This window comes from Rhizoctonia solani, chromosome 2 (assembly GCF_016906535.1).
Source record: "Rhizoctonia solani chromosome 2, complete sequence".
Classification (NCBI taxonomy): domain Eukaryota; kingdom Fungi; phylum Basidiomycota; class Agaricomycetes; order Cantharellales; family Ceratobasidiaceae; genus Rhizoctonia; species Rhizoctonia solani.
The window spans coordinates 1740292-1762852 of record NC_057371.1 but is presented as its reverse complement, the minus strand read 5'-3'; the positions used below and the strand labels follow the sequence as shown (position 1 = coordinate 1762852).

The window sequence follows — 22561 nt, the reverse complement described above, 5'->3', positions numbered from 1 at the left end:
ATTTTGTGCTCTTGTGATTTATTGTCTTTCAGTTTGAATGTAAGCAAAGTTCTAAGATGACCATTAGTTAGGTATACGAAAGTTGATGTCACACCAGTTGCTTACCGCAGACTGAAGAATAGGCAATCCATTACTGCTCGCATAAATACCAAAGTGCGAGCCGACGAAGTTTTGCCATCTATACCCCCCAATAAAAGGAATTCAACAAACTATCTGATCGAAACATTGCACAAAACTCACCCTTGTAGGTAAGCCTGAAGCCATTTACTGTCCACACTCGCTATGTACGTAGGTTCGCCATTACCGGTCGCGTACCCCAAAGAATACTTGCTCGGCTCAGCCTTGATGAATAGTCTTGCCTCGTTGACCCCGTTTGGAAGGTCCACATATGTCGTGTTAGCAGTCGCGTTCTCTCCGCTCCTGGTCGTTGCAAAAATGGCCGTCTTATTTGACCCAGGGTTGATAGTGATACCGATCTCGTTGTGATAGTGTATTGAGAGGTAAATTGTGATTCCTGCCTCGTGCCGGGTGGAAGTAGGTGTAAACTTGACTTTGGTTGAGAAAACGGTCGAAATGTCGCTCTGTTTACGGAAAAAGGCCGCTGCCGTCTCACGGTCGCTTAGGGAATATATGTTGCCTCTGATATTAAGACCTCCAGTCTTGGGGAATGTGTGGAATGCCTTGTAACTAAAAAGTAAAGGATAAAAAAATGACATAGAAAGTTCAAGACATTACTTACGGCGTACGAACGGTGTAATAGTTCTTGTCCGCGAAACCGCCTGAGTGTGTCTAAGTACTCTGCCATCACGCATACACTCATGCGTACCTTTCAAGCTATCCTTCCACACCTTTGGCGTATCCAAATTATACAACCCTGGCATATCAAAAGTGATATCTTTCCCGCCATTGATCGTATACCATCCGTCTTTCGTCCATTGCACAGGTGCCAAAAAGGTTTCTCGTCCAAGCTGAGGTCGACCACTCGAGTTGGTCGGATTTTGTGGGCGAGTGCCGAGAAAGACGGCCCACCAGTCTCCATTCGGTGTTTGAACCATATCCGCGTGTCCAGTTGAGAGAATTGGTTGGGAGAGGTTACGACCGTTGAATACGATGGGGTTGTATGGGCTTTCTTCCCATGGTCCGTATGGCCCCTGTATCCACAAAACTCGGCCCTTGGTACACATTCTACTTTATAAATGTACTTACCACTTTGGAGCGATAACTCATGGCACGGTGCTGCACTTCTGTACCCGCCTCAGCAGTCATCAAATAATAGGTCCCATTAATTTTGTAGATGTGTGACCCCTCTGCCAGTCGAGGTGTATCGAGTGGTAATGGTGATTGATGAGAGAAGCGGGACTCAGTCAATGAATCTCCTGTCTTAATATCGATTTCGCTCGTAAAGATGGAGAAATACCTGAGTAGATGTTGGCTCGTAGAATTTGAAAGACATAGTGAAACCTCCTACCCAGAATTGGGGTGCCCAAAATCGTTTGCGCCAAAAGTGCTAGAGAAGTAAACCTGCCAGAAGTATTTAATGGAGGCTCAGGTGCACATGCCTTACTAACCTTTCCATCATCATCAAAAAAGAGATCTGGGTCAAAACCCCACTGGTCGACATATACCGGGTCGCTAGCCGCAAACAGATTACCATCCAGTTCATATATGCGGTTCCGCATGCTCACCTCCACTGGGTCTCGTCGAATATGTTCTTAGTCTTTACATACATCGAACGTGGGATACGAGTGACATTATCCGGGGGATTTATAATGTCGAACCAGGTGGTTATGAGGTAGTAATAACCTTTATTGTACCGAAGTGTTGGGGCAAAAATTCCACCGCTTGGAGCTGTGCCTCGCATCATCAACTGATTGGGACGATTGAATGCATGTCCTATGGTCGTCCATTTGATCCTGGGGGATTTAAGTAAGATTTGGTTCAGTTAATGTAGTCGCACGAGGGGCTCACAGGTCTTTAGAATGGTAAATTGGAACACCAGGGCTGAGTACAACGAGATCGATTAGTAGTCAATTTATGGGTTGGTTTATGTGCTCACAAGAATTCAAAAGTAGACGTAGCAACGAAATAGTCGTCACCCGTCCGCAGAATTGTTGGATCCGGATTAAATCCTGGAATGATGGGGTTTTGATAGCCCATTGTCGTACCTAATATTCATTCGGTTGGAAGAGTTCTCAATTTAATGAGATACATATCTCACCAACTAGGGATAGAATACTAATGACACCTCTCAAAGCTCCCAAAGAGTGACTTGGCGTGAATAGCATGTTGACCAGACCACTGACTAGAGCAAGGAACGAGAAGGATAATTGTTCACATGATGTTGAGAGACTTTTATACCTCGGAAATATTGGGTTCCTCTAGGGCCCGATGGAGCTAGAGACAAACTTGCGAGTGGGTCATAGAAGATAGATTTTACCCCATATAGCAAGTCTGTCCGGGATTGGCAAAGGTGCAACTCACGCGTGTGAGAATAGTGCGCTAAGTTATATTAATTAATTTGCTTCCACGTATCGCTTATTTGCCTTATTTGAAGGTGCAGTAATCATCATGCACCAAGGCTCGTCTCCACCCATGCAGCTCGAGACTTGCCTTACAGATAAGTGACCTATAATTCATATATAGAAACTCCATTGGCCAGGCAAGGTGAGTAGAACACCAGTTTCAAAACATAATTGTTGTTAACGAAGGAACATTATTAGATTTAGCTTGATTTTGGTTCGCCCCCAAACTCGTCAGCACGGTCACATGACCCATCGCGTACACATTAAATATTAGTATTTATGATGGTAGTATAAACACTGACTGCCAGAAGCTGGATCCTGTCTAAAGACATATACTTTACTCCACATATTCTGATCCTTCGTTTGATCCTTCAACTTCTTCAACATCCTCATCTTCGCCCTCGCCATCTTCGCCCTCTTCCTCATCTTGCTCACCCTCTTCTTCGGCTTCTGTCTCGTCTGTTGTCGCCTGATCAGCATCAGCGCCACCGTTCCCCGAGTTATTATTGGCAGCGGCACCACTGGCAGCTTTTCTAGCAGCAGCGGCTTTGAGTGCTTCTTCTCTTTCATGGTCAATCGGGAGTAGCAAATCTAGTGCGAGATTTGTCCAACGCAAGCGGTCGAGCCTTCGTAACCTTTCGAATCGCATATCGTCGTAATACGCTCGGGAAGATCCGCGGCCTAGAGGTTCGAAAGCTACTGGGTGCGATGGTTTGGTCGGGTTGCCATAAGGGTACGATGGGTGGACCTGAGAGGGCAGAGCTGGTCACCGAGCTATTGTTTGCCGCGGATCTCTCTATGACAAACATGACTTACTATCACTGTCATTTGGATCAGGTGGAATCTGATGAGAGGGTACGTCAATGGCTTTTCTTGCCTGTGAGATTGATGTGACAGCAAATAATTACTACTTACAATCTGGTTTGAGAGACCCTTCGATCCAATCGCGTTCAAGGTCATCTAGTCCATTAAGAGTCAAGTCGGACATATGGCAATAGCAATACGAAAGGTCCTGAGAAGCTAGAGTCACGAAACATGGATTAAATCACAATGCTGTTTGCTTACCGTCATTCTGTGGTAGGTGGGGTAATGGTATGTTTGTAAGTCATCACAAGCGCCGAGACCACGACTTTTTGAAACCTTTCTTCGGCGCTTTTTTTAACCTGAGCTGTGAATCGATTTTCTCCCATGAGCTTGATTTCGTCGCTGCTACTAGACGATTCTCCACTGAGCGCGTCTACTGATGTTCTGAAATATTCACCCGACGGTCAGATAGCTGTCGTTACTCGTGGCGCCATTTATATAGTGGTTGGTACAAAGCATATTTTGAAGAGCTATTAGTCCACCTGAATCACTTACTGAAATTACAGACACCAGACCTCTCTAGCTCTCCCCATATTGAAAAAGATATTTTCCGTGGAGACCGCCTGGGCTGGTTAAAAACGGCTATCCATGACATTGGAATAACCAAAGCATGGTCTGATGGCAGAACTGGTATGTCTATGACTACAAGAGACAGACATTGCATTTAGCCTAGGGCCACGAAAAGAATGGAACACGCTTAGTCTCGCAACCGCAGAAAACGTCTGGCAAGCTGTTTCTTGGTCGCCTAGTGGACTCAATCGGCTCGGAGGGTAAGGGAACCAGTGGTGCCTACTCGGTTTGACTAAATTTGCTTTAAGCTGTCTACTTGCGTCTCTAACAAATAACTTGCAAGTCATCATCTGGGCACCTGTCAAGAATCCGTTGACGGGAGAGTGGTCCAAAGTGATGATTTTTCGATCAACAAAGTTGCGTGACTAAACTTGTGGCCTAGGTTGCGGATATAACAGAATATCAGATCTCATCTTATGGAGGGGATGATGAAATTACTGCAGAAGATTTACAAAAATGCCAATCATGCTGTGCGTATATGCGTTATATTTGCTTGAATCAACTCATAACATGGCAGACTCAAGCAATTGCGTGGTCCGATTCGCTCCATAAAGAAGAAGCATTTCCATCCACGGCCCCTTGCCACTCACTCTTGGCAGTCGGTGCGCGCTCAGGGGACGTATCCTTCTTTCGGTAAGCAACTATAGATATATATCGACCGCTCACTCTAAATCCAACAATAGCTGGGACTTGAAGGCAGACGCTGCTCGTTACTGCTTTAGCTCTAAGGTAGCCGACGCCTGGATCACCAAACTTACTTGGTCAAATTGGAGACTGGAAAATAGAACAGGTTCTTCTCAGTTTGGTGCGGTAAACGTATGCCAATGGCTTCCGTTGATTGAATTTTTGTAGTTCAGGCATCCCTTGCATGCGGGCTTTCAAACGGTTCTGTATGGGTTCTCAACATAAAGCAAGAACTGGATGGACGAGAACAATATTCTGTGGATTCGACTCTGGTTGCTGAACCAGACTCGCGATCGATCACGGCTATGACCTTTGTTGAGTCGAATTCTAAAACCCATGTACAGTATTGTTTACCAGAAGAGTATGTCCGGCTATTGACTTGCCTCAGCGTTTACTTGCTATAGCAAAGCCAGGTTTTATAGCCTTGTGCACTCTTCCTACTCTGTCAGAGAATGATATGGCTGAAGACCCTTCCCTGGATATTATAAAGCTATCATCCCCTCGTACGTCTTTGGCATCTAGTGCGGTTTCGACTTGCGTAGGTATGTGCCTGAGTTTACTATTTATGGAGTTGGGTTTGATATTATTCCAACAGGGATGCAATATATCGCATCCAATGATTCAATGGTTGTCATCCTTGCGGAAGGGTCAACAATCACAATTACCGGTATCTCCCAGAAAGCGCGCGTAATAGAACAAGAAGAGAGTGGGACATCTACGTACAATCTTAGCAAAGCCGTACGAAGAGTTACTGGGATAGCGGAAAACCGACCCCTCGAAAGTACTGAGTATGCTAGAATATATGGGGTGCAGTTCATGGAAACGGAGAGCTACGTTCTTTGGGGACAAGAGTAGGAAATAGTACTTACTCGCGGAAAAATGCTAACCCAACAATTGACAGAGTGTTACACTCGTACGACTTGTCCTTCCGCATTCAAGCCACGTCTAAGATCAGAATTTGTCTTGTTAAACTCTGGCGACCCGAAGAAGATACGAACACCAGATTAGTTTCTAGTCTCGGTGGCAGTTTATTGAGTTATAACCTTGGTCTGTCTTATGCCTTACCCCGTAGCGTAGCATACATTAATCATTTCGCCCACAGTTGCATCGTATTCTCCTGGAGTAATACTTAAGCAGATCTTATTCGAATTATTAGAGGACGAGTCTGTTGTTTCCGTTGCGCCTCATATGCTTCCGGTTTTAGCTCCGGAATGGGGCTTAACAAACTTGAATCAATTCGCCGACGAAGGTCACACCTCTTTAACTATTGATGACCCTTTCACTGGTCAAACACGCCTTAAACTCAGCCTCGTACAGCTACTTGTGGTGGGTCTTGCTACTTGACACACCATAAAATCATGACGCCAAGTTGCATGTAGAACAGGGTTAGCCTGCCCGAAAATCTCATTGTGGAGCTCAGGTCATTGGAGCGGACACTTATGCAAACTGCTGTTGCTCTCCGCATACATACAGTAGTTGAGCGAATAATATCATCTGCCGAAAGCGATGAATTTGGTGCGTACTCATGTCCACTATTATCCCAGGCCGACTCGCTTAGAAAGCTTCAGAGAACGCTGGTATCCTACGTTTCATCCATGCATCCCAGTTTTGTCCTATTCCTGGCAGTGTCTCACAGAGGTTCCAGAATATGCGGAAACAAGGGCAAGACTACGCTCGAAGGCACGATTCTAGCTTGACATATTTGTCAAATGATGAGCGAGACACGCTGGACCTTTCTAGAGCGACCGACCTCGGAGAAACGTGCCCGGCATGCCAGCAGGTTGTGTTATTTCAGAACTTGGCACAGGCTCGTTGCCACACAGGCCACGTTTGGGGTACGTTATACTCCCAAAACTTGGGGCTAATGCTAACTTTGTCTGTTCCTTAGAGCGATGCGCAACCAGCTTCCGGCTGTTGGCCAGTCTTGGTTCACTAACCTGTAGTGGCTGTGGTCGCAAATCACTGGACCACAACCCGCAAATTCTCGCTGAGCCGGGAACGCACTGCGTGATGTGTGGGAATCGCTACTTCCGTGCAATCTAACTCGTTTCCGACTAGTTATGTACCTATTATTGAAATCCTACACTCAGATAGTATGAAGACACGAAAGTCCGACTATTGTTTTTTCGTTGCTCTCAGGACCATTTCCTCCAGTGACACGGGCTTCCAGTCGTCTGCCTCTCCAGTCCAAACCACATCATCCAATAGATAAACCAATATTCCGCCTTTTCCGCTCGCGTTGTTAGAGACACGATAGAGCGGCATTCTGGAGCGCTCGTGGGTCCTTTGCGTTGGCATCAGGAGTAGGTTGTGAGCCGCAGCAAATTCATCAACAATGGTCCTGAAAGACACGTCCGCAGTATGCGAAGGCTGTGGCCGCACAGTACCATTTGCGACTTTGCTTTTGCCACCAACTGTCGTTCCAGGTGTGAGGGGGTCCCTCGTCAGATCGGGTTTGGGTAATTTGGCGGCGGCATTGGGCCCGAGCGCCATTGCAGAATTCATGAGCTGCAGCCCACGCTCAAATCCGCTCGCAACGGACGAGTGTTCTAGCAGGTGCTCGGGGAAAACCTTCTTTTTCCAGAATTGATACCTGTGTAATAAGAATATCTATCGATCAGCAATAGGCTCTAGACTGGGAGCCGGCAACAATAACGACTAATTAGAGGAAGCGATGATTCATATAGCTCTTTGGAACAGGTGTGTGCGTGGAGATCAAATGTTTCCCCTCTGAAGCTTTGCACCATCGGCAAAGTGCGTCTTGCATCATCGATCTAAGGTCAGCCTCGGATCTATCGAGGCAAAACCCCAAATCTGGTGCCCCCAATCAATTCCAACAAGAAAAATTATTGGCCATCCAGCTCTCCGTAGCTCGGAAATGGCCGCCGCCTCCAAACGTCCTGAACCGAAAAATTGGGAGCTCACCATTCCACAATCTCGTCAAAATTAGGTTTCTTTGAAGTCAACCACACGTGTAGCGTCGATAGCCATTTCCCGAAGAATTCAGCTTCGAGCACGCGTGCAATGATTGAATCGCGTATAATGCCTGCCCACTCCAGTACAGCGTGCAGAGGTCCCAGGTCCTGGGAACGTGGGTTGACAGCGAAATCTTCGCGAAGGGTAGAACTGAGTTTGGGTACGATATATTTGAGGAGTACGTTATCCCAGTCCTTGGTCCCAAAAATCTAGGCCCAGATGTATGTCAGCATGGGTTTGTGGGGTTCACGGAGATAGAAGGGTAGACGGGCATATGAGGTGATAGCAAACGATATCGGTGTGGCAAGAAGACCGCGTGCCAACATGAGGGGTTGCCCATACATGCGCGGGTCCGGAAATGGGTATGTACACGCACACCGAAACCAAGGTACTCACATCTTTCCATGGAATTAAATCTTTCGGAAGACCATCTCCAACCTTCCACCCGCGAAGACTCGAGCGTACTTTTCGTTTTGCATCCCCCACAAGGTCTTCCATCCTTAGCCCAACATGCGACAGCCAGGGAAACACGATCGCTTGCAGAGACTGGGCTGCGTTCTTGGGGTTCCATTCAGAGACAGCTTTTTGTATTTTGGGTATAATGAGCTGATCCAGCACGTTGTCATGTATGAACGGTGGGAGCAAGTCTCGCCAGCCATCGAATAGTGCCAGGGCAGAGTCGGGCTCGGTCGCAGACCACATGTTACTATATAAATAAACTCGGTTAAGACAGACGTGAAAACCAAACAATGGTACACACTTGATACTCGAGCGGACGCGAGGTAACCACACTGTCCACAAAAGACTCTCGTAGGGTGTCATTTGCCTAATTTTCGAAGGATTAGCACAAGTAGCACCGCTCTCCCGGAAATATAGCGTAAACTTACGTTTGGTTAGAGACTCCGGTGGTTGATGCCATCAAGTCGCCAGTGATCAATGCGGTGGACTCAGATGGCTGCTTTAATCTAAATGCTTTTTTCCACCTCCTGAATATGTCCGTGAACGCGGTGGGATCACGAAGCGGATCCCACTCTGCCATTACACGGCGAAGCTATCAAATAACCAATGCTTTAGATAGAACACCTTATATTAAAGAATCTATTTACCGCTGGCGCGATGGACGCAACAACTATTTCGTCCAGCCTATACCTTTCGTACTCGCCCGAATATTCCATGAGGAGTTGATCAAAGTAAGGTGTGAATTCCTCGAGTTTCGAGCCGGGTTCTGGTTCTTGAGATATAGCTTTTGCTTTAGCAGAGATTTCATCGACGACCAAATGCACTCTTTGCAGGCGGGCGATTACTAAAAAAAGTCCGGTTAACTTGAGAAAGGATGAATACTTATGTACTTACAATCAGCTTCTTCCGAGACTTTGCCTCTCAAACGCTTCTCTTCGTTGTCGACCCATTTCTTTCGTTCGTTTATAGCTCGGCCTTCTCGTGCAAGGCCGTCGAGATCACCTTTGGCAAGGTCTACAATCATGCGGATGTTGTGCCTGATTTCAAGCAGGCGGGTTGTGTCTGAGGTGGGTGCCCAGCCGGAAATCTCTGTTATGGAGCCCACTTCACGAAGCTTTGGACCCATGTTAATACTCAAGGGGAACGAATTTCATACTGGGATAACCTACCACGGCGCCCGTCGCGTCGATGATCTGGCCAACTCCCGCTGTTGCTGTGTCCACACCTGCATCGCGCACAATTTCCTCATACGTCTTGTGTTCGACACGAATTTTGCTCTTTTTGGGCCTCTTCCATGCAGGTTTTTCGGCACCTTCCCTGTGGTCGTCTCCAAACTTGGCTTTGGATTTCTTCTTTTTGCCCATCGACGGTTCATCTTCATCAGATGAAACAGCTTTGCCCTCCCTAAAATAGACTTAGAATAGTATATGGTCAAAGCCAAAAACACTTACATCTTAGCCTTTCTCTTAGCCTCCCTTTTACTCTGATCCGTCTTCTCTGAAAACCCTTTGTAAGCGATACCAGCCTTCTGAGGTCTTAGTTTAGATTCTATGGGGGTGATAATACCCTGCCGATTGGCACCAAGACCTGTACCGGCCTCCCAGCCCATGGAGGCCAACATACGTGCACCGAATCCACCAGAGATCTTAGCAAAGTGTTGCTTTTCAGTACCAGTGAGCTCAGCACGCTGAACTGGTGGTGGTGCCTCGGTGCGGACAAAAGATCTCTGAGACCGGGGGGCTTCGTCTTCGGCGGGAGTAGAGGCACCGGTACCGCCAGAACCAATTCCACCGCGTGCACCAATGCCTCCCTTGGCACCAATCCCGCCGCGAGCACCTATCCCACCAAGACTAGATGAACTGGATGGCTCGCCAGACTGAGCAAACATTGCACGGAATGCGGCTTGTCCACCCCCTCCTAGCCCAACGGGTTTGTCTGCCGGCTCATCAGACGGCTCGCGCGTGTGAAGGTGAGGTGAAGCTGGCCTGATGGGGTCCGAAGAGTCAGAGGCTGAGTCTGATTCCGAGGCGTCTTCAGCGTCTTCCCCGCCATCATCGTCTCCGTCGTCGTCGTCGTCGTCGTCGGACGAACCAGCTTTTGCAACAGCCACTGGAATGTCTGGTATAGCCTCAGTTTCGAGTACAGTCGGTTTGCTTGAAACAAATGCTGGGGCTCTGTGTAATGTTGATGGTTGTTTTAGGGCGCATAAGTCTCATGGACTCACTTGGTTATGTCTGCTCGTTTTCCGGCCTTGGGATCCTCGTCCTCACTCTCCCCAAACACGCCATACGTAGCACTTTCTTTGCCTCTCCCCCTTCTTCGGCGCTTGCCCCGTTGGTAAGGATCTTGGTGAAGTAGTCTTTCCGCGCGTTCATCTGGGTCCTCGTTAGGATCTGAATATTCGTCATCAATTTCGGAGTCGTCGCTCGAGTCGTCTTCAAGAAACCGTTTGCGGCGGGCCATGATCGAGGTGGCTTCGGAGCACCACAGGCGCCGGAGTCGCGTGGTCCCTGGAAGACCCTATAAAGACCCTTGGACCCTGAGGGGTGGTCTGGTCGTGACGACGTAGCTGAGCTCTCTCGCACGACAGTAGCATGGCCTCACTCATTGAGCAAGTACGAAAACGTAAGACACGCGATGCTTGTGTGGACCTATCTAACGCGTTACTCAGGATTTTTGGATGCTATTCAATCTGTAAATCCCCCTGGAAGATGGAAAGTCTTGGTTGTCGACGACCACTCCAAGCGCCTACTGAGCGCTGTTCTGAAAGACAACGATGTGCTTCAAGAAAATGTTACTTGTAAGTGCACTGTTCTCCTATCTGAGGCTTAATTAACATCAGTTCGTTTCAGTGATCGAGAGTATCAATACTCACCGTGGCGAGCAATCGCTTGAGGCGATGTACTTGCTGATGCCTACCAGTCAAAACGTTGACAGAATCATCGATGATTTCTCTCAAGGCAGGAAACGATACGGAGGCGCGCATCTCTTCTTTATAGATGGACTCCCTGAGCCCCTACTCAATCACCTCGTCAACTCTCCCGCTGAACCTCATCTCCGCACTCTCCAGGACCTCTATGTCAACTTTGCAGCTCTCGAACAACGTATCTTTTCAATTCGTTCCCCATCTTTCTTTTTCAGCATGTACGCTCCTCATAAAGAGGTTCCAGCCACGACATTCAACCCAAGACGAGCAGAGGCCGCGCACGTATCACCTCAGCAAGCTGCTGTCAGCGCCGTGCGTGAGGGATTGGATAATGATTTGAGGTTTATGGCCAAGTCTGTGAGTGATTTCTCGGCTCTTGCTCTTTCTTGGGAGTTGGGTTGTATAACACCAATGCACGAACAGATCGTCAACGTCTGCATCATGATGAACGAGAACCCCCTGATTCGATACTATGTCCCTTCACACCACCCACCCCTTGGCCCCCTAGGTAATCCCCCTGAACAGCAATCCGCAGTAGCTCAACCAGAGGGCTCGAGTCGATGGCGTTCAGCGATGGCAACTAACATGCGAGCGTCATCCGCTGCATCCGAGAATGACGAACACATATCCAAACGGTTGGCACAATTTGTACAAAGGGAGATGGATGAATATCGTAAAGCAAACCATGACTTCCCAGTAAGTTCTCGTACTGGGCTCCTATCACACAATCCCAAATATCCTCATCGACGACGCATTCAACTTACGGTCTCCACAGAAAGTCATACCGGGTGAAACAAACCGACAACGATCAGTGTTGTTTATCACAGATCGTTCGATGGATCCAGTTGCGCCTCTTATGCATGAATTTACGTATCAAGCCATGGCTACAGACTTGCTTCCTATCGAAGGGGGCACACGATACAGGTATGTGTGCTACCATATGAACCCTGCTGACGATCTGCGTCATGCTTACGAAACACATACGCATTTAGGTACAAATTCGAGAACTCGCGAGGGATCCGCGAAGAAAAGATTGCCACTTTGGCTGAGACCGACTTAGTCTGGACTGCTACACGGCATATGCACCTTCTCGCTGCCAACGAAAAACTCAAGGCTGATTTCAACAAGTTTTTGGAAGACAATGCTGTGTTTCGTGGCGCGTAAGTATCATGGCTTTGTACTTTGTTTTAAAGATCCACGCCAACCAATCTCCTGCATAGTGACCAATCGCTCAATGGTGTCAAAGATATGTTGGCCGGACTCCCTCAATACCAAGAGACCTGGGAGCAGGTTTGTACTCGATCACCAACTCCTGAAACGTCTTGATTAACCTAATTGGGCATCACATAGTTTTCTCTGCATTTGAATATGGCAGGGGAATGCAACAAATTATTTGATCAGAACAATCTGTCGGCTGTCGCTGACGTTGAGCAGGTAAGCTTACTTATGTTGCGAAGCATTCTAGATGCTAACCCCGCCTCAGAATTGTGCAACTGGTGAAACAGCTGAAGGAAAAGTTCCCAAGAGCGTGGTCGAGGATTTGGTGCTCTTGTTGGAGAATAGAAACTTAAGGTATATGCTCTATAGCCTTTCGTTATTAGCTTGGAAACTGAACGCAGGCTTAGCTCAACGGACAAAGCCCGACTCATTGGACTCTACATTATGTATCGTGATGGTGTATCTGATGAGGACAAGAGGCGTTTATACCAACATGCACGACTATCAAATATGGACCAGGATGCAGTGAATGCCTTGACCTATCTCGGTACACGCATAGTAAGGGTATGTGTGATTTTAAATCGCCATTATGCAAACATTGAGTCTACATCCAGGGAGCCGCGGACAGGGATATCAAACGCAAGCTGAAACAAAAAGCTGCAGCAAACTACGAGTATGATCAATCAAGGTACCAACCGATGTTGCAGACTGTTCTAGAGGTAAGTTTCATATCGCCTAGCAATTCATATGATTCCTCACCCTTCACGCTCAGGATCACTTTTCCGGAAAACTCGATCAAAGCGTGTTTCCCTACGTTCGGGACGCTCCTCCTGCGGCAGCTCCACTGGGTAGCTCGCTGGGTAGCTTCCGGAGCTCTCCTGCACCCACACCTACTACAGCGGCCCCAACATCCCTCAGGAGCCAAAAAGTATGCGTATTCTCTCGGAGCTGTGACATTATCTTTACAATTACTTGCAGCCTAGTTGGCACAAGGCGCCGCCGCCTGGAGGTCGCAACAATGCTGATGCTTTAAAGCAACGGGTCTTTGTATTTGTGGCCGGTGGCATGACTTATTCTGAGATGAGAACGGCATACACTATGAGTGCTCTACAAAATAAAGAGATCTTCATTGGTAAGTTTTGTATTTGTGTAAAATGGATAGGCCTTTTTCTGACGTAGCATTCTATCAGGCTCCACCCATCCAATGAACCCAGCCCGCTTCATCTCCGACCTACGAGCTATCAGCATGGACGGAGTCGGGAGCGCGGCGATACCCGACGGACTGCCCAAACCGACAGACCGACAGATCCCATATCAGGAATACTACGATCGTCGGTACTATATTAAGGACCCGCCGCCTCTACCCAAACCTCAACCCGCGCCGGCACAACTCATTCTCCTGCGCATGGTTATAGCCAGATGCAACCTCCACGGGTTGAACCGCCAAGGGGACCAACTCACCAAGCTTCATCGAGCTCATTGGGAAGTGGAGGTGGAGGTGGAGGAGAAAAGCTGAAGAAGGACAAGGAGAAGAAGAAGAGGGGATTGTTCCATTTCTAGACGTAATCGGTGCCTTGATTTTGTATATACCAGCTGGGGTGTGCTTTGACCTATACAAGCTATGCTATTACCTAAAAGAACTCCTATTTACCGGTTCGCGGTGGTTTGCCGTGGACAGTTCCACGCTCAGTGGGCCAAGATCGGCAGCGATTGATATTAAAGCTCGGCGCTTGATGACAATCCAATCAGGGACACTTCCCAGGATGGGCGCTTCGAAACTGACTTGAATCTTAGCTGCGATCACACAAGGTCTAACTACGGGCACAGTCGACAGTCTCGATAGATAATGGCTCCGGCCTACTCTGACTATGGCTCTGTCTCTTCGATGCGAGGGGATATCCCACTCGTTGTTAAATGTACATTTGATCGGTCGATGCGACGAATCACGTTTCAGTCAGCACAGACGTGCACGTACGAGTTGCTGCGGGTGAGGGTAAGTCCAAATGAAGCGAACTGAGCTGGTGCGAGGTGCGATGCTGACTTGATCAGATTGAGGAGTGTTTCTCTCTTGCTGCGAGCTCCTTCACCATCTCATACACAGACGACGATGCCGAAGTTACGGACATAAATTCAGACAGCGATCTCACTGAGGCAGTCTCATATTTCCAGGCTGGAGAAGAGATAGGAAGCTCAGCAGGTTCTGTTTACTCTTATAGGTCATCTGGTCCCAAGAAGATCACTCTACGGGTCACCGTAACTGTCGATTATGATGGCCCAAGTCTATCCGATACGGCCTCCCTTGCCTCAATGGAGGAGTATGCTGGAGCACGTGCGAGAGCTCAGGCCGAACTTCACGGGAACACGAATGGGTTTGGATTATCACCAGAGGAAGACGCAATTACTTTGAATTCCCATAGTGCACCCGCCACCGCAGCAGTGGTAGCACCGCATGGAGTACCCGATGACTTCTCCCTGTCAGGAACGGATGACGACGGCGGTGTTCTGGAAACCGTTGATGTATTCCAACGACTACGTCTGGATACTTCAAGTGCTTCTCTACCTAGCGAACGAGGTGTGCAGTGGTTACGGGAGCAGAATGCTTATACGATGCGTACGGTGCTTGGTGTTGAGCCCGAACCATCGGTCTCTGAGATCACGGATGCCGAATTAGGCCCACCGCATTCTGCGGTCGATTCCCGAGGAGGTGATTTATCATTGGAGATGGATGAACGCGGAAATTACTATTATACATACACAAGCGAGTCGGCTTCTGTAACTGGCCCGGAACCACAGCCACTGCAACCCAAAGCACCACAACACAACCTCGATTGGTTGGCTTCTCAGCAGCAACCGCAACTGTCCCACTCTCAATCCCAGTCCGAAAATCAAAGCCAATACAAAACACAGAGCACAAAATCCTCGTCGAGCTCTTCGCAATCCTCGCAGCCTTACTCTCAAGAATCTCGGGCATCCAGCTCGAACACCAACGTTACCCCGCCCCCTTTGCCGCCTCGTAGAGTCAACCCTGAAGACTACCCTGGAATTCCACCAGAGGTGTTACAATTCATCTCTGCTGAACCACCGGGGTTAGAGACACCTGATCGTGTCACAGACTGTTCAGCATGTGGTGTACTTCTGGACTCTTTCCGGTATGTCTGTTCGACATGCGGTGAGAAACCCTCGCGTCCTGTTCACCCCGAGAGCCCAAATACTGTAGTCGACGGAGGGAGCAAGGGGAAAGAACGGGCAGCGGACCCATTTGCGGATGAATACGCCGGAGGACACACCTACCCACCTGGGGGATCTTCACGCAGTGCAACTTACGGGTGGACTTACTCGGACGATTACGGCCGGTTCAACCCTAATATCACTCGAGCTCGAAACTCCCAATCGCCTCATAACCGAACATCTCCCCATGCTAGGTCAACCTCTTCGCCACACCTGCACCATCCATCCTCCCCAGCTGCTTCTTCCCCTGGGTCATCGTCCGGATCGGGCTTGGAGCATGGGTATGAACTTTGTATGGGTTGTATTGAGACGGCAGGGGTGATACACGCTGCCGAAAGCGCTAGCCTTTCGAGCTTATCAAGTGGAAGTAGTACCACTCTGCTAGGTGCGTTTATTCATTTGAAATGACAGTAGCAATATTCTGATTGCCTCGCTAATGCACTCGTCAAATTATTGACTTGATCAACTGAATTCTCATCTCACGCAAATTCAAACCTTCGGGCCGTCCATACCAATAATGCCGGCAATGTGCATATAGCACCTGGAATGAATCGAGATGGCATACCTCCAATAGGGAAAAAACGAAGATCAGGCAGGAGACATGCATATATGGAGAAGGTATGGAATTCTGGTGCTTGGACAGACGTTGGTAAGTCTTTCCTTCTTAGTTTCTTCCCTAGCATCTGGTATATGCGTCAGCACGAATCCGGATGGCTCGTATTGCTTCCACCCCGCTCCATGCGCATACACATACACAAGCACCCTATACATCTACCTATCTCGTATCGGATCGAGTTTGTGACGTTCCATCGCTTTTAGAGCAGGACAAAGCCATCTCATGTAGCCACTGCAAAAAGACAGTTGACGTCAAACCTTATAAATGTGAGCCTCTCATCTAAAAATATGCCTTCGCTGCTAACTTTTTTTTCTAATATTCCAGGCGTATCATGTCAAAATTTTGCCTTGTGCTTCGAATGTTATACGTATGTATCCAACTGAAGTCCTCTTTTTGGTTAGGCTGATGATTCTGCACGCGCTCCGCCTAAATCGGCGTTTTCAAACCCACCTATGTCGTCGTGTATGCCTCGCTAATCACATTGCTATATTCCAGCCAGGTACACGACATACACCCAATCCATGCATTCCTTGTCGTTCCGGTCACCAAACCCAATGAACACCAACCCTACAATCCTGTCGCAAGGTTTAGTATAGACTCCCAGGACCAAAGTAAGTGTAGATGAAACCCTTTGTCTATGCGTCGGTCTCGTAAAGAATGTTGGAAATCCGGATCCCCAAGTGGGGCTCACCAATGGCAAAGTTGCCTATCGTCATCAACATTGATGAGTCTTTTCTTTCCCCGTTGACTCTTCCTTCATCCCCCAAAAGGTCAAGGCATTGCGTCATGTTGACTGCGGGCTCCTCGGGAAGAATATTCTACCAAACAAGAATTTTCCAGAATTCAAACACTAACACTTTATTCGTATAGCAATGCAACATCAAGGGGTACTGTGTTCTCAGTAAGTACAAGGATTTCCTTTTGGGTCTTTTTGGTTTCCATGGCATGGAGTTAGTGTAGACTCGCCCCGGCAGTCCGGGAGCTAGATGGAAGGAATCCGGTTGGCTGCCGACTACAAGACTGGGCAACGTTAGGTTCTTATGATGCATCGCTCCCCGCGAGACTTGTGAGCACCGGAGCTCAAGCTCTGCAGCTGGTTGGGATAAAATGTGGTTTGCTGGACTAGAAGATGCCATTCAGCACAATAGTTGCTGTGTATATGCACCTATCACCCAGGGTGCGCATACCGCCGAAGTGTCGTTTTTTGTGCTTCTCATAGTCGATCATTGATCGGGCGCCCGAGTCATGATACGTGGATGGTACAAACGCTGGCGTCCAATTACTGGCGCCTGCGGAACCGGCCACTAGCGGGAACGGCGACTGCCGACCGCGTCAAAAGTAATAGAAGCCACTTTCGCGTTTGGTGGTAGACTATTGGTGGACTAGCGTTCTGTGGGCCAAGAGCGGTAGTTTATTTAGCTATGCGATGTTCCTGCACTAGATTGTTTGTTCCCCCGCATATACCCCAGTGCTTTCCATGCGAATGCACATTAACGCGCCACAAACTATACCCCTTTTTACTAGCCAATACTTAAGAAGATTGGCCTGCGCCTATAGCCTGCGGGCTCCTCGGGTTCCCTAAATATCATTTTGATTACTGACGTCTCCGCAGCTGTCTACAGATCATAATTGGCGCACGGTTCCACTGTGCTGTTTGTCCCAGCGTGGACATATGCGCCAATTGCGAGTCGGCAGGACTGGCCCCCCCGGAGGGGGAGCATGATTCGTCACATATTATGATAAAAGTAAGTTGGAGTTTTTTTCCTTCCCAGTGCCATGTGGGACATGAGCGGGTGTTGTCGGGTGACATAAGCCGGGGTGGAATGGTTCGGTGGTTTGGTAAAAAGAGGGGCCAGTCGGGTTGTGCCCCAGCATTTGGCATCTGAGGAAGGATCGTGAGCGGCTCCATGACGGGATGCCATTCCGACCAATTCCCATAGGGTGTACAACGTGGTTCATTGTAAGATGGGATTACCTCCAGATAGGAATGTGGGCGATGGGTGAGGGCTCTGGACCACGTTTGCCCTATCTGAAATACAGACAGCAAGATGGATTTCGACCCATCTATCGATCAGCACTCACAATGGTGATTGATCGAGGTAAGGAGTACAATAATCCTTCGAGCCGAAGAGGATTAACGTGGGACAACCTCAATGGCCCCCCGTGTACTTGGCATGACCCGGATAGCTCAAGATGATCGTTTGACGTTTGGCTACAATAGCATTGTACAATCCTTGGCTACGTTACTCGGCATTCACTACATTTCACCCCAAGGAGACTTGCCTCCTATTACGTTTCTCGCTTGCTGACGCTGTTGGTCGTAGATACCCTACCCATTGGACAAACGCGAAGTCAACGATGCGAGTAGACGTGCACTTGACTTGTGGGACTCGCGCGATGGCCCTGCACTCGGCGTTCAACGCCCACGAGCGAATTCTGTAGGCTCCAATCAAGCACGGACGGTACTAGGTACAGCAAATAAAGATGTCGCTATCGACCACCATATCCTATGCAAGGGTTGTGGCGTGGTGAGCCTGTCCCGGATTTGGTTCTCAAAGCGCACGTCCTTATCCTAATTGATTTAGTCGATTCGAGGCGTACGGTATCAATGTGCAACATGTCCCTCTCTACCAACGTCCTATAATTTGGTAGGTGGTCACGCAGCACCCCATTCAAAAGTCGCGTGTGTCAATAATGACATACGCCACATATTGCGCGTGCACGATCTACCAGAATAGATTAAGCTGACTGTGGGTTGTTGATTTCTAGTGCTTCCAATGCGAGCAGAAGTCGCATTTGATTCACGATCCATATCATGTGTTCCTGAAACTTCCTCGGCCAGTAGACCGTCCTATCGAAAGTCCACATCCAGTCATCCCGGTTGTGTAAGTATAGGCTAACTTTGTTTAATGGAATGACAACTAAACGCGCTATTTCTCGGCAGCTATAGCGAGCCTGCTGGGGGTCACTATCGAGGACCCGAACCACGAGGTACGAGTGGCTTGTGCATAAATCCTTGTTCGGAATCTAACGTATCCATTGCCAAGCCTACCTGCAAGGGCTACGACATTCGAACGCTTTATGCGATTTGTGCACCTCTCCCATAGTCGGAGAATGGTTCCGATGTATCATGTGCGGTAAAGACTACTGCGACGAATGTGAATCGATTGGGGGCCATGACCCCGCACATATTTTTGTTGTGTTTAAAGCCAAGGTAGAGTTTTATATGAGCGCCTGCACGAAATTGGTGGCTGATCTGTTTCCCCTGTGCAGGTCGATACGCAGTTAATAGGCGCAATCACCGACCTTACGGTGAGCAAGCCACCTCCTATTTGGCCGCACGAGGTCTATCTTTCTTGACCCTGTGGTTTGTATGGGGAAAGCGAACGGGGAGCGAACAAAGGGTACTACCGAGCAACTGAATCCTCTCCTGCGGGCGTCAATAGGTTTTATCCTAGACCATTCTACTAACACGTGCTTGTAACACATTTGTGTACATTCCTGCGCTTGCATTACATGTAATGAAATAGTTGCCTAGCCCTTCTTGAAGCCTAGCCAGGCAGGCAAGAGTTGTTAGACAAAAGTGTCAAAAGATGACAAAAAAGTGCTGACCTAGGCGACGCCTCTCATAGAAGAGGTCCGTTCGACTGGCACCAAGGTTGACGATCTTTGGGCAGCCATCACGGTCTTTTTCGAGACGGGTACATTCGGCGCAGTAGTAGGCGTCGGAAATTCCTGGCCACGATGCAATCAGTGTGGGCTGCCACCCGATAATCCGAAAGCCAACAGCAACTCACCTGGAGACCCACAAATAATACACCGACCGCCATATGTGCCAAAATTACACTCGTCACAGATACGCACAAGGGTTTCAGGCCGAACGTAAGAATCACAAACTGGGCTGGAAGAGAAAATCCGTAAGTACGGCTTGCCCCTAGTTTCGCACAAGTTTGATTTGTATTCGTTAACATACCATTTTCCATCGCATTTTTCGCATAGACGGCCAATGGCTGGGTTGTTTACTTTGAGTGAGGTGGCTCACGCGTCACCAACATGTGCTTACCTATGCCGGTTTGCCGTCGACACATGATTAGATCTAAGTTTCAGAAAATAAATTAGTTAATGACGCTGCGGCCCCAAAGCGATAGCGTACGTACCTGGGTGGTGTTTTGACATGGCGTTGTTGAGTGTGGTGGTGGGTGGTAGACAACGAGGCGCCACGGGCAATAAAGATTAACCGAGCGACTTGCTTACGAAACCAAGCTGCCAACAACATCAAGAATCCCAGTTTAAGTTTAATTCAGGACTCTATGACTCTATATAGGACGATCACATTTCTCGATCTGTACTGGGCTCTTTGAAGCATCGAAACCAATTAATCTCACATAAGCCCTTGCTCACGCGAGTACGTTGAAGCCTTAATTGGTTCTTGATGATCGACAAGGCATGTGGTGGGTGGGAATGTCAATCAAACACTATAGCTGGAGCTGTATGGGGATTACCAGTGGAATGGCATGTATAGACACATCAGGCGATGGGCTAGGCGAGTGGCTGAGAATAGATCTATAGGTGGCGATCATCGAACTGGAGCAGCATTGTCTGCCACCCTGATCGATGAGTCCGAAGTGAAACGGTGGTGCACGGCCAAGAACACTGGTGATCCCCTATTATGGGATCGGATCGAGCACGAGGGTCGGAAAAACCACGAGCCGGGACTCTCCTGACAGTTTGGTTCTGGGTTTTTGTCGCCGCAAACTCTCCCCGCGGACACCGAATTCTGACAGAAGCCTTTAGATGAAAATTTTAAGCTCGTCACGCGGTAAGATTCTAACAATGACCAGCGAAGCATGAACGTCACCAAGCTTGGGTTGAATATCCGTAGAGGCTGAATGCCTGGACCCCAATTGCAACCCGTCGGTTCTCATCTGATAATTCATTCCGGTCAACTCATCCGGTATTCACCACTTTTCCAAGCACACATTCTTTGGCTCCCAGTAGCTAGACTGGATACGTCAGGGAGCACCCGGGGCTCTCTACCTGTTATCCCGTTACATGGCACTCCAGGTACATGCTCATTGCGGGGGCACACCGGCGGCGAACTGCACAAACACGCGCTTTGACTGTCACTCAAGAACCAGTCCCACTATAAATGTACACTGCGAATCTAAGGTGTGCACAATGTCCCCATCACTCACGCCTCTTGTATAGCCGGCCTCGCTCTTTTAACCAGCACGCATATTTTAGTGACTACAACTAGCTATATAATGTCAATGACTTCACCTCAACAACAAAACCTAATTCACCATCTCTGTGAGATCTGTGGAAAGCCTACTACATTGTGGTATGAATCTGGTGCAATGGAAGGGATACGTTTAACGCATTCTACCCGAATTATAGGTGCAGCCGCTGTCGATCGGCCTGGTACTGTTGTTCAGACCACCTTGAACAGGACTGGAATCAGCACCGACACCTTTGTCGGTCCGCACACTCTAGCGGCTCCGAGCAAGGGGATGAGAATTCTTCTGCTACTGCGCAATACACACGTCAGGTACGCACCGCCCCTTGTCGCATGTTGTGTCGTGTGGACCAACGTTTTTGCTGTTTCCCTATCCGACCTTGTTATTTTTTAGAGTATCATTGGGATCTTGTTCCCGGTAGACGAGGACCGACCAAGGCTTATCCAATTAGACTGCCGGGCTAGAATTGATAATTCCACGGGAGGCCCGCTAGCCTGGCAACCTGTGGTTACAAACATAGTCAACGACGACCACCCTTCTCAGGTTGTCCTAGAACAAGGTGTAAGCAGGGTGTTTCTTTCATATGACGTAGAATGGGGTTGAAACACTTCAATCTTCAGATCGCTGGCGACAACCTGCGGTTCCCTATCCAACTTTGGTCCCGAGGAGCGTTCCTGACAGATGGAAGCGCATTGAACCAGTCTATTTACCGACTTACAAAAGGTCAGGCGACGTATCCATGGAAAGGGCCGTTTATTGCATTAAAATTCAGGTAAGTTCCCTGAGCAATACATGTCAAGGCTCTCCTCTGATTCGCCTTGGATCGTTTACAGTGGGACACGTAGGCAGGGCTACGTTGATATGTCCCTAAACGACCTGCCTGCTCTGGTCAGCCATTTTCTTCAGGTCAAAGTGGCATAATACCCCGTACCTCCGAGCACTGATAGACATTTTCATCGGTTCTTCTGATCAATTGTATTTATTTTACGGGGACTTGCGTCGACGCTGGTCGTTCGGGGCAATTTCGCATAGATGTACCGTAGATGTAATTGCACGTCACCCTTTTGATATTTCATATAGCATACAGACAAAAAGTGATGTAACCTCTAGCCTACGGGGGTCCACCCCCTTGGAGCCCACCAAGGCTAGTTCGTTTGATGAATTGTAGCTTAACGGATAATCTCTGGGTGAATTTGGAGCTGCTTGTGATTTTCTGTAAGTTGACAATCGGCCGGGATGCCCTTAGACCAATGATGCTCAT

The 22561-nt window shown here is 48.5% G+C and overlaps 6 protein-coding genes across 6 annotated transcripts; 3 read left to right on the top strand and 3 right to left on the bottom strand.

The window, feature by feature from the left end:
• Positions 1–18: 18 nt before the first annotated feature.
• On the bottom strand, positions 19–2157 carry RhiXN_05186 (glycoside hydrolase family 43 protein; the record flags this gene model as incomplete). Its single annotated transcript, XM_043325002.1, has 11 exons — positions 19–51; positions 106–178; positions 241–687; positions 740–779; positions 827–1151; positions 1207–1417; positions 1469–1521; positions 1569–1632; positions 1686–1913; positions 1969–2001; positions 2057–2157. 11 exons carry the CDS (start codon positions 2155–2157, stop codon positions 19–21), a joined length of 1608 nt encoding a protein of 535 aa, XP_043177421.1.
• A 702-nt stretch (positions 2158–2859) lies between these two features.
• RhiXN_05185 (uncharacterized protein) lies at positions 2860–3510 on the bottom strand (the record flags this gene model as incomplete). Its single annotated transcript, XM_043325001.1, has 3 exons — positions 2860–3284; positions 3339–3389; positions 3438–3510. 3 exons carry the CDS (start codon positions 3508–3510, stop codon positions 2860–2862), a joined length of 549 nt encoding a protein of 182 aa, XP_043177420.1.
• Positions 3511–3710: 200 nt separating this feature from the next.
• Positions 3711–6683, top strand: RhiXN_05184 (transcription factor IIIC subunit delta amino-terminal protein; the record flags this gene model as incomplete). Its single annotated transcript, XM_043325000.1, has 15 exons — positions 3711–3830; positions 3893–4016; positions 4060–4156; positions 4205–4289; positions 4339–4426; positions 4481–4589; positions 4640–4761; positions 4809–4978; positions 5029–5182; positions 5236–5491; positions 5542–5687; positions 5743–5966; positions 6020–6155; positions 6209–6475; positions 6529–6683. 15 exons carry the CDS (start codon positions 3711–3713, stop codon positions 6681–6683), a joined length of 2253 nt encoding a protein of 750 aa, XP_043177419.1.
• Positions 6684–6755: 72 nt separating this feature from the next.
• On the bottom strand, positions 6756–10538 carry RhiXN_05183 (Tuftelin-interacting protein 11; the record flags this gene model as incomplete). Its single annotated transcript, XM_043324999.1, has 10 exons — positions 6756–7233; positions 7566–7825; positions 8013–8322; positions 8377–8442; positions 8504–8667; positions 8723–8919; positions 8970–9189; positions 9245–9479; positions 9527–10249; positions 10300–10538. 10 exons carry the CDS (start codon positions 10536–10538, stop codon positions 6756–6758), a joined length of 2892 nt encoding a protein of 963 aa, XP_043177418.1.
• A 131-nt stretch (positions 10539–10669) lies between these two features.
• Positions 10670–13779, top strand: RhiXN_05182 (Ras opposite protein; the record flags this gene model as incomplete). Its single annotated transcript, XM_043324998.1, has 14 exons — positions 10670–10700; positions 10747–10875; positions 10928–11697; positions 11777–11925; positions 11994–12161; positions 12222–12291; positions 12352–12435; positions 12485–12573; positions 12627–12777; positions 12834–12938; positions 12992–13147; positions 13198–13351; positions 13410–13554; positions 13635–13779. 14 exons carry the CDS (start codon positions 10670–10672, stop codon positions 13777–13779), a joined length of 2346 nt encoding a protein of 781 aa, XP_043177417.1.
• Positions 13780–14065: 286 nt separating this feature from the next.
• Positions 14066–22221, top strand: RhiXN_05181 (Zinc finger, ZZ type protein; the record flags this gene model as incomplete). Its single annotated transcript, XM_043324997.1, has 19 exons — positions 14066–14212; positions 14269–15832; positions 16022–16096; positions 16147–16329; positions 16388–16430; positions 16559–16674; positions 16934–16964; positions 17676–17808; positions 18388–18591; positions 18649–18711; positions 18833–18948; positions 19008–19054; positions 19111–19277; positions 19337–19375; positions 19680–19764; positions 21499–21611; positions 21694–21861; positions 21921–22072; positions 22134–22221. The coding sequence occupies 19 exons, from the start codon at positions 14066–14068 to the stop codon at positions 22219–22221; spliced, it is 3534 nt and encodes a 1177-aa protein (XP_043177416.1).
• Positions 22222–22561: the final 340 nt, after the last annotated feature.